The sequence below is a fragment of the Opisthocomus hoazin genome, chromosome 7 (genome assembly GCF_030867145.1).
Source record: "Opisthocomus hoazin isolate bOpiHoa1 chromosome 7, bOpiHoa1.hap1, whole genome shotgun sequence".
Lineage (NCBI taxonomy): Eukaryota > Metazoa > Chordata > Aves > Opisthocomiformes > Opisthocomidae > Opisthocomus > Opisthocomus hoazin.
In genome coordinates this window covers 4804553-4815320 of record NC_134420.1, presented here as the reverse complement: position 1 = coordinate 4815320, position 10768 = coordinate 4804553, and the positions used below count along the sequence as shown (strand labels likewise).

The following is a 10768-nucleotide window of genomic DNA, read 5'->3' as shown; positions in this document are numbered from 1 at the left end:
CAGCGCATGCACAGACTCCTATGCTGTCTTCCTTTTGCTGGACAGACATGTCTTTTACACCATTGCATGGCTTGTAGTGTTAGCAGCCAGAAAGAGTTCCCTTCAGGTTCAGCTTGCAGAGCTGGCACATCGAAATCGTTCACTTAATTCTGAAATTCAGAAGATACAGTACAGAAGTCACCAAGATGACGATAAACACAGGACATTAGTGACCAATGTACAGACGTAGTAAAGTGTTAGCCTAAAATGCAAGCCACTGAAAATACCAGCTATTTTGTGTCACTGCTGTGATAAATTCCCCTCTTGTCTCTCAATGTCAGAAGAAAATTCTTAGGTAGCCGTCCTGATTCAGCATCCAAAATCCTTTTCTTAGCTGACAATATCTCATGGTGAATTTAATCAAATACAAATAGCACAAGCAGGCTTTGAGAGAACTATAATAAGAAGGTGACTGGTTTTCCAAGAAGGAGAAGGAAGTCCTGCGCCAGGAGCTTGGAACAAGCCAGTAACACAATGTGCAGATGACAAGTGACGTCCCAGTCTTTCCAGAAACGATGACTCAAGCAAGAAAACAGAAGGGCAAACTGCAGGCTGGGGTTGTTTCAGGTGTGTGATAGCACAGTCGTCAGGAAGGGCACTTACTGAGCCCGACATCAGGCGACCTAAGCTGGGCTCCTGGCTCCGACGCTGCCCTCCCGTGTGACCTTGGGCAAGTCACTTCAACAGTAACTGGAATAGCAAGAACTGGAACTGTAAGCACTACTCTCTTGTTTTTCTTCAGATGTTTAGATTTTATAAAGTATTGACAAAGAAAAACACGCCTTAAGCACCTTAGGAACCTACCTGTTATTGCTTTATAACAGCTGTGCAGCACAGTGATCTTGCAGCTGTTTTATGAGGAATTCAGAAAAGCAACAAACAACTTGTTTCTATTAAAGCGTCCTCTGAAATAACATCGTACATTTGTTAAACTTCAAGGTGGAATGATCCAGGTATGAATTGTATAAAATAATATCATACTGACCCAGAAAATTGCCTTTATACGTGCCACTGAGAAAGCTGATGTGGCACTGGATGAACTAGCACTTGCTTTGGAGAGGTATAAATAGTACTATATGCTGTCTCTTCACAAAGAGTCTAGGGAGAGCACTGTTCTGTAGCAAATTTAATGCTAAATACTGCCCACACTTTTGCTTTTAAACTCCAGTAAAGCTTCAAAGTGTTTGTTAGCCTCCATTAAAATTTGCCTTGCAAAACCGGATCAACACACATAAAGCAAAAACTGAGAGGAAAAGGCTACGCTGGGATCCAAAAGGGGGCAGGACTGAAAAAGAAAAAGACTCTTTGTTGGAAAATAAATCCTAGAACCGCTCCTCCAGAAGAGGTTCGAGTGATCCTCGCACCTTTTTACTGAAACACCTCAATCATTTCATGATGTTTACCATCACAACATACTGAGCTAAGGAATATCCTTATTTACAAAAGGGGGTCGCAGAAGACAGAGAATTTAGACATCCCCTGGGCCCCGAAGCACCCTCGCCCCTGGATAGGACACATCCCTGCTGCCCCACAGGTACGCAGTATATGCTGGCTACCGGCGCACCTCAAAAACCCGTTACCCCAAGCCACAGTTCCCAATAGCAAGGAAGGTCTGCCCCGGTCTCTCCCTCCTCAGCAGGGCCACAGAAGCTGGGTGGACTCTTGGCTACCGTCTCATCTCGCTGCTACCAGGTCATCTACAAACACCATCGTGTAATTCACACCAGCAGATATCGGCTTGGGGCCACCCTGCAATAGCAGTTGACTGGAGAGCGGGAAAAACTAAACACTAAAAAAAAAAAAAAAATCAAGCTGTTTTGTTTTAAAATAATTCACTCTTGCTGTTGTATTTATTTTTGTAATTTGATTTTCTAGGCTACCCTCCAAATATAAGGATGCCGAACTGGGGAGGCGGAGCCAAATGCGGTGCCTGTGAGAAGACAGTGTACCACGCTGAGGAAATCCAGTGCAATGGAAGGAGCTTTCACAAGACGTGCTTCCTCTGTAGTAAGCTGGGCTACGCTGGTTTGACTTCATAGTGTTCCCATAGCTGTGTACAAACCTTCCCTTAAAGCTAGTAAATTTACTTTCATTTCACTTTGCACGCAATAAAGAGGCTTTGTAGTTTTCCCCAATTCAACATGTTTGCTCACGGGACCCTACAGCAGGCTTTGAAACACCCTAAGCAACGCTCAGGTAGAAGCAACCAGCATCAGATGGAATTTCACACAGGGAAAGTCGTGCAAAGTTTACGCATCTTACTTCTGGGGAAGTCTGAAGTAGAGAGCAGTCACAGGTGAATCATCCGACCTAAAGTCCAGCACAGCGAGACAGATTCTGGCCCAGCACTGCCTACAAACCTGAAGATGAACCTGTTTCCCATCCTTTTAGTAATGGAGGGATGGAAAACGATCAAATCTGTTTTCAGGAGCATCAGATGGTTTTCTGAAATGCCAGTTTACTGCTCCATAGCATCTCTCAATAATCAAGCCCAGTTTTCTAACCCTTTACCCCAAGCAATCTGCCTCTTGGGCTCCTGGCTTTTCTTTTTCCAACCACCCGCTGGATGGCTTTTGTTAGGGACACCTGAATGCTGCAGAACCATGGGCCATCTCCAAGCAACCCGATCTTCTGTCCCACCACACAGCACATTATGGGTTTGTTTCAAGTTAAAGAGTCTAGAAGAATTAAACAAACAGCTGTCACAAGACATAATTATGTCATATTAGGATATTATAGGAGATGATTACTTTAATTTCACACAGGAAAGCTTAAAGACATTACCCTGGTGACATCGAAATCTCCCACCAACACCCTGCAAGTGCCTCAGCCTCCTCCTTCCCCGTATTTCATACGGTCCCATTTCACTGACTCTTTTACTCCACGCACCTCTGTAATGTTTGGCAGACAGCTTCCAGGAATTTTGCTTTCTCTGCAGATGAGCTAGCACTTGAAAAAAAACAGAGAAGGTCTCACTTCAGCTCCTTGTGGAGAGAGTAAACGACTTGGTAAGAACTAAAGGTAGCTAAATAGTTTATTTTGCAGACAATGCCTGAGATTTAGTACCTTTACAGTATGAATTCTAGCATGACAGCTTAGAAGCCACTGAACCCAATTTACACCCTCCTTTCCTGGATGGATAGAGAATCCTCATTTGGAGGCGTGAGACTGATATTACGTGCTTAGATGACATGGTACAGCACTACGCAGAATCAGTCCAAAGGACACTCTTGAGTCATCTTTGCCTTTCTCCGAGCGCCCTGCAAGTGATGCCTAAAAGACTGAGTATGAAAGAATTCCCTCAAAAAGTTTTCAGCTAATTAACAACCTTCAGCCAGTCCCTACAAAATGGTTAAAATGTCAGCTGTGTGAGAACTGGGGAATTCTTACTGCTTCCATGTACTGCCCGTAACAATTAATACTAGCTATCAGAGAAACTGTAGAGGAACGTGAATGTGATAATTAGGAGAAAAGCTTTAACTGATGCTTGTGCTTTATCAAATGCTAGAAAATGATACGGCAAGAGAAGACACACGAGTAGGCTCTCCAGTGTCTAATAAAAATGAACAGCTATCCTAACAGGGCATATTTGATAGTATTTCTCTCTTACCTAATATTGGAACAAGTTCAAGCTTCAGGGTTAGCATAACTGATTTTTTTTTTTTTTTAATGATTCATGACAAACAACATGCATCTATTAGCTCTGCCAACTGTTTGTTTGGTTTGTTGTGGTGTGGGGGGGTTTGCTTGGTTTTGTTTAGTTGGTTGGTTTGAGGGGCTTTATCTGGGGAGGGGGGTTTGGGTTTGTTTGTTTGTTTGTTTATTATTATTATTATTATTTATTTGCACCTTGTACTCCTAAGTCTGAACCTAATTATTAACAGGTTAGATACTAAAAAAAGGATTCCCAGTAGCAGTATGTTTAAGGTCATAAACTAAAGACACATCTAAGCCCAGTTGGCATACGAGAGGTATGTTAATTGGCTTTACTTTTGCCATGATTCACGCACACTAATCAGCAGCTCTGGGCGACTCAGTATCATGTATCATGTTCACGGGCTTTTCAATGAACCAATCATAAGATTTAATTTCTCAACAGAAGAAAAACAGTCCTTCCTGACCTAATCTCAGAAACAGCTAACCTATTTAGTTGAGCTTTTATATATTTTTATATTAGATATATCTAAAATATAGTTTATATTTTACATTATATTTGACCAGACACACAAAATACACCAGTATTTTTTGACCAAAAAGTTCAAATTGGGCAAAACTACAAGCAATTCAAACCAACCTGTTAACATAGTAATAATCAGACAAGCTAAGCTATAAATCACACTCTCCACTCCATAGTTTTTCCCTACAAACATCACGAGAGAGAAACTTCTTTCCAACAACCCCTCTTTCCCATGCAGACTGCTGTTTCCCTACCTTGTTTCCCTGTCAGCTTTTACTGAAACCGCAGCTGTGACGGACATTTGGCAGGATCTCACGCCATCAACCTGAAAGTTCTTCGTGCCAGCTTGTGAACGGTATCTGCTGGCAGATGACAGGTCCCAAAGTTATTCTGACAATAGCACTTCAAGGGCTTTTGCTCCATCTGTCGTGGTGAATTGATACTCTATCCCTAAGGTACCAGAAATAGAAACACTTTATCTACTGCTAGAGTTTCCATCATCCCTTAGCTCCCTTAGCAAACATAATTACCATCTCAAAGCAGAAGAGACCGTAGCACCATGAGATCAGGTTCACCCATTTACAGGAGCCCCTCGTTTTATTTCTGTTAAGGTCCTTCCAAATTATTTTCCCTTCTGCGCAGTACAGTGATACAATTACAGCTGCAGAGATGCCAGTATCGGCTTAAAATCTCTGACGTGGATGAATTCTAGACTCAAGCAAGACTGTGAAAATAAACATAGGGGGAAACGGACTAATCAAGCACTCAGGTAGCTCTTCTAGAGCTTGAATTTCCACACTTTCAATACTTGTGTGTTTCACAGATTTCTGCTGCTTACATGAGCTGAGAAACTTTACTTTCCAAGCTATCAACAACCCATGCATGACTGGAATGCCCTCTGCGGGGCACACACTCGTTCAAAGGAAGCTGGAGAGAAAGGTTTTCTCCAATTTTTTTTTCCCCTCTATAAACCACTGTTGACACAGTGTGAAATCTGTAGGAAGTGTTGAAACTGACTTTTAAGTGTACTACAAATCCCTGATTTTTTTCTACAGGCACTCCAAACTGAAAGCTTCCTCCTCCCTGGATGGGGTGGGGGCTGTCTCACACCAAGTTCCCAAAACAGTGCAGCAAATGCAGCCACCCCGCAGATGGGGAGTGTAGCTACTATTTTATTTTTTTCCATTCACTATTGTCCAATTCCCATGCATAAGCAGCAAGGAGATCCACCGGGCCAAGAACAGAATTCAGCCTCTACAAACACTGACCAGGTTTCAGATGAGCAAAGAACTGGGGAGAGAGTAATCTAGCTTCTATGGCCACTGGATGAGAATAACCATGTGTGAGATCGGCCTCAGCAATGCTCCTTAGCTCTAGGTGTGGCTTGTGTTTCTCAAAACATGGATACCTGCTTAGCCAGATGCCCACATAAGCAGGTAAGATCCCCAAATAGCACTCATTAACTTTTGCTCCTTCCAAGATAAGGCTCTCCTTACTTTAAAAAGCAATGCCATAGAGGATATAACTTGTATTCCATCACGAAGGCTGGGCATTCCTACGGCACCTTCTGTCCTACCAAGCTAAGCCAAGCAGTATTTCTCTGTAACGAACATGACTGGGAAGAGGTCTCTGGTTTTGGAACGGCCATAGTGATACTCTTGCCGTGCTGGAGGAAGCCTAACAGAGCTGAGACTACCAGCTATTTGGGATCCCTGCTTCGCCTGGCATGACAGCTCCAACAAATGTGTCTAGATAAATAAATGTCCTGCTTGACTCTGCCTGGACGCAGTATGTACGTTATATCCTCTTTTAGAAACATGCCACACTAAAATAGCGTGGGCTGACACAAGAATGCCACCTCAGACTCACAGTTACTATTCTGAAAGGTGCAGATGCACAGCAGAGTCAACACCCCTGCAACATCCATTTTTTAATTTTTTTTTTTTAAGATTTGGGAGTTTAGGACGATGATCTCCAATCCATCTCACGCTTCACAGACCTGGATAAATTGTCTCGACAAGCCCATGATTTTCCTAGGGTTGGAGTAGAACTTTAGAGTGGCAACGAAGAGCATGTTACATGCACGTACAACTACTTTAGCAAAAGCCCAGTGAAGTTTTCTACTGACCACAGGCTAACACTCTCCTTTTCCTGTATAGAAAAATAAAGCCCAATTGTAATTATTCAAATTTGGAAATGCAAGTGTTTCTATGTGCCTCTCCTCCTGCTTTCAGTGGCTTGCAGAAAAGCTCTGGACAGTACCACAGTAGCAGCTCACGAATCTGAAATCTACTGCAAAACTTGTTACGGGAGAAAATACGGTCCCAAAGGCATTGGCTTCGGACAAGGGGCGGGATGTCTCAGCACTGATACTGGTGACCATCTGGGCTTGAATCTGCAACAGTGAGTTAAATCCCCCTAACAGCACCTTCTTCTGGTACTGCTTGTCACTTAGCAGGGTATTTCAGATATTTTATTGTGTTTCCATAAAAACATCTAGCGTAAGTCGCAGAGCAGACTTTCTTACAACCTTTCCTTGAGTGGACACAGCAACTTACCAGTTTTTAATGACGTTCAGTCTCTTTAAGCCTTCTTTACAAATTATCTCCTCCTTCAATGGACAATTATTCTGCAGAAGCAGCCTTTATACACCACCACAGACGTAAATATTCACTGCAAACGTAACTTGCCATTAGTAGCACAGTAGTAAGGTCACATTCACCATAAAACAAGAGATTTTTTTTTTCCCCTGTCAGAGGCTAAAATATAGTTAGGCTTTACCATGAGAAAAATAATCACACTACCACATACTGTTAACTCTTCTCTCAATGGGTGAAATAACATTTCTAAATCCTCCCTGTGGCTCCAGTAACACTCACAAACACACCAAGAACATGTTTGAACAAAGGAATCCTAATGGGATACCATCTTCCAAAAGCCTCAGCTGCACATAATTATCTCTGACAGCACATTTTTATAGTATTTTTCTCTGATTCTCAAAGCTGCACATTTCCAAATCAACAATGCTTTCTTCTGGTATTACTGTAAGGAAACCAATTAGCCAATATGCTGTGCAGAAAATAAAAGCTTAAATAATGTATATAACTGTAGCTCCTTGTAAGATACTGAATCCATTACAGGCAGAGTTCTGTAACAGCAGGCATCACGTCCTGTAGATCTAATGACCTGTTGCAGTCCAACAATCTGACAATTCAGAAGTCATTCTGTGAAAGGCTTTAAACTAGCACAAAGACATAAAACTCAAAGTCCAGAAACACAAAGCAAAGCTACTTTTCGGACGTGCTTCTGGCCCGAGGCCAGCCAAGAGCCCCAGTTCCCTGTCTAAACGCTACAGTGACTAATGAAACAACTGCACGCAAAATGTACCTTTTTTTCCCTGCCTACTACTGAGTACCAGCAGATAGCCAGTTACAAAGGGCAGAGAGATCTTTTGCTTCTGTTTTCCCTCTTGCCTCTCAATAAAACAAAATTCTTTTTTACTGTTGCTTTCCATTAAATATAAACTTTTCTGCATGTGGCTACTGTCAGCTCCACGTACCCAGCCCAAAACAGGTAACAACAGCAGTTACAGTGTCAGCTTTTCAACCATGCAACGCAAAATTCAATAGAACACTTTCATTTTCTCTCTTCTCCCCTTCTGCATGCCCAAGACCAGTGATTTAGTACTTTTTATCCCTTATCAAAAAAACATTAAATCATATTTCTAGAATGAAGACCACATTTCAAGCAGTATTTTAGAACATTGAAAACTTCTGTTTTAGGGGGTCACCAAAGCCTGCTCGCCCTTCTACACCAACTAATCCTTCAAAGTTTGCCAAAAAGATGGTAGATGTGGATAAATGTCCCCGTTGCGGCAAATCAGTGTATGCTGCAGAGAAGATCATGGGAGGAGGAAAAGTAAGTAGTTACTACAGCACTAGAAACAAAACACAGTTTTATAATGGTGATAAACTACAGCTAACGGGTCCTTGATATTTTAAATTTTTACTCACAGTCTTGATGAAGAAAACATGAGGATGAATTAGCAAATTGCTAGAGAGTTTGATGCACTTTCAGGTTTAAACCCATGTGCTTTTCGTAAGCCGTCTTCAACTTTTTGCATCTTGTTGATGTCTGAAGAACAACTCCTGGCTACTGTACCGGCTGGCTCTTCTACCACTGTCATTCTGCCACCATCTCTGGGGATATTTATAATTTAAACATTTATTTGTAGTGGTAACTGCAGACATATTAAAGAGATTCTGGGCCTAGAAAAACAAAAGCCAGTATCATGTGACATGCTGGCCCTCTGCTCTAGGAACTCTCACTAGAATATTATCTCTGTCCATCAAAGAAATGGCCAAAACAAGAGTAAAATCTATAGCTCTCTGCTTTTTACCAGACCTCTGTTAATAAAAAAGTTACTAGGTAAAACATTGACATAGGACAAAAAACTAAATTAAAAAAAAACCCTAGCCTAGAACAACTGGAAACGGAAACCATAAGACCAACAAAGCAATTTTAATCTTTTCACACCATAAAAAGCAACAGTTCTTTGTATCTTACATCTGCCAGCTGTGCACCTTCTGTGATATACACTGAATTGTCTTGATTTCCTCAGCCTTGGCACAAGACGTGCTTCCGCTGTGCTATCTGTGGGAAGAGTTTAGAATCTACAAACGTTACAGACAAAGATGGAGAGCTCTACTGTAAAGGTAAGAATTGTAATGAGCTGAACTGGGTTACTGAGTCCATCCAAAATTGTTCTTTTTAGACCCACTATTGCCATCATGATTTACTTCGTTGCATGCTTAACAACCTCATAACATTTCATTTGATCTTTTTTAAGAAATTTCTGAAAGCAAAGGAAAGAGCTATGGTAACACTGCAGTTGCATCCTCTACTATTAACATTTACATTTTAAAGCTGTAATTTTTCTACAGATATGACACCCTCTCAGATCTGCCCGCAGACCTTCTAACAGGAACATTGGCCCTATCTGCCAGGCAGGTTCTTGTATCAGCACAATCTCTCTCACTCAAAAAAAACCCAAACCAAAAAAACCCCCAAACAACAAACCACAAAGATACAGATCTTCAAAGGACATCTCATGGTCCTAATTGGACTTCTTCCCAGTAAGAGTTAAAAGATACTTCCACTGTGTTTGTAGTACAGAAGATAACGCATTCATGCCAAATCACACACCCAGATGTTCTTAGATCAAGCAAGTTCACAGGACTTCACTCAACCCTTAGTAAGAGCTTAAAGTGAAAAATAGGCAAAGTTTTCACATGCTAGGCTAAATTTTACAGAGAATCCTAAAGAACAATAATTAAGTTCCGGGACTTTGGGTACAGTCTGACCACTGCAAGTGATCAAATTAGCGTATTTGGAGAAATAGGCTGACCATAACTAACAACTGATGACCTTAGCAGAGCTGGGATAAATAACTATGAAGATACTTAGCAACACAGAGTTAAAATGGAACGGTTTAAACTAGCATCAGTAGCTCCTAGACTAAGCTCTAACTCTTTTAACCTCCTTTGAAAAATCTCCAAGTTATTACTCGGCCTGTATTATGGGGACAATCTTTTTAGCAGAGACAACAGTGACAGAATGAGGGGTAATGGTTTTAAACTAAAACAGGGTAGGTTTAGGCTAGATATAAGGAAGAAATTCTTTACAATGAGGGTGGTGAAACACTGGAAAGGGTTGCCCAGAGAGGTAGTGGAGGCCCCATCCCTGGAAACATTCAAGACCAGGTTGGACAGGGCTCTGAGCAACCTGATCTAGTTAGTGGTGTCCCTGCTTGCTGCGGGGGGGTTGGACTAGATGACCTCTAGGGGTCCCTTCCAACCCAAAACTTTCTATGATTCTATGATTACTCATACAGACTGAGATTTACTGAGTATTTTCTGACAGGAAAGTAGTTTTAATGAAAATGTTACTTAGATCCTAAATACATACAGTTTATTAATTTTTTTTGAGAAGATTAGATGCGACTTTTGCTTAATTCAAATATGTGATTCCAGTTTCACTATTAGAACCTGTTGACACTTCTGAGAAAGACACTATTTCAAATTCCCTTCCTTTTATTAACTTAAGTTTGTAAGTAGTACTAAACCCAGAAGTCATTTGCTCTCTATGAAGAAATTTGTAATACCATTTACCTCCTTCCTTCTTTTGCAGTTTGCTATGCAAAAAACTTTGGTCCCAAAGGAATTGGGTTCGGTGGCCTGACTCAAGTGGAAAAGAAAGAGTGTGAATGAGAAGAAACGGATGCAATAAACTGCTGTGGATGCCACCAAGTGATAGCTGTCAAGTAAAACATTACATGTCACATATTGCTAAGAACCTAGGGCATTTGTTTAATATTTTCCACCTTGCAGGAAAAACTTGTGAGCTTGTATCTTAAGAAATTCTTAGAATAGCTTAAAAAGGTACAATGATAAAACTAGATTCATGCTTGTTTTACAGTAAATAAAGACAAAAAACCTCATGGAACATTACTGTTTCTAAAACCAGTATTTCACACTGTAGACTGGAATTTTA

At 41.2% G+C, this 10768-nt stretch overlaps 1 protein-coding gene across 1 annotated transcript; it reads left to right on the top strand.

The window, feature by feature from the left end:
• The first annotated feature begins 1934 nt into the window (after positions 1-1934).
• On the top strand, positions 1935-10485 carry CSRP3 (cysteine and glycine rich protein 3). The gene is made up of 5 exons (XM_009935993.2): positions 1935-2046; positions 6451-6619; positions 7999-8134; positions 8838-8931; positions 10406-10485. The coding sequence occupies exons 1-5, from the start codon at positions 1935-1937 to the stop codon at positions 10483-10485; spliced, it is 591 nt and encodes a 196-aa protein (XP_009934295.2).
• Positions 10486-10768: the final 283 nt, after the last annotated feature.

Bases quoted from the DNA above. Each gene is read 5' to 3' on its own strand.
- CSRP3 (XM_009935993.2), top strand. From the start codon at position 1,935: ATGCCGAACTGGGGAGGCGGAGCCAAATGCGGTGCCTGTGAGAAGACA. The intron at 6,620-7,998 runs GTGAGTTAAATC...CTTCTGTTTTAG, and splicing joins CTGGGCTTGAATCTGCAACA to GGGGTCACCAAAGCCTGCTC. The intron at 8,135-8,837 runs GTAAGTAGTTAC...TGATTTCCTCAG, and splicing joins AGATCATGGGAGGAGGAAAA to CCTTGGCACAAGACGTGCTT.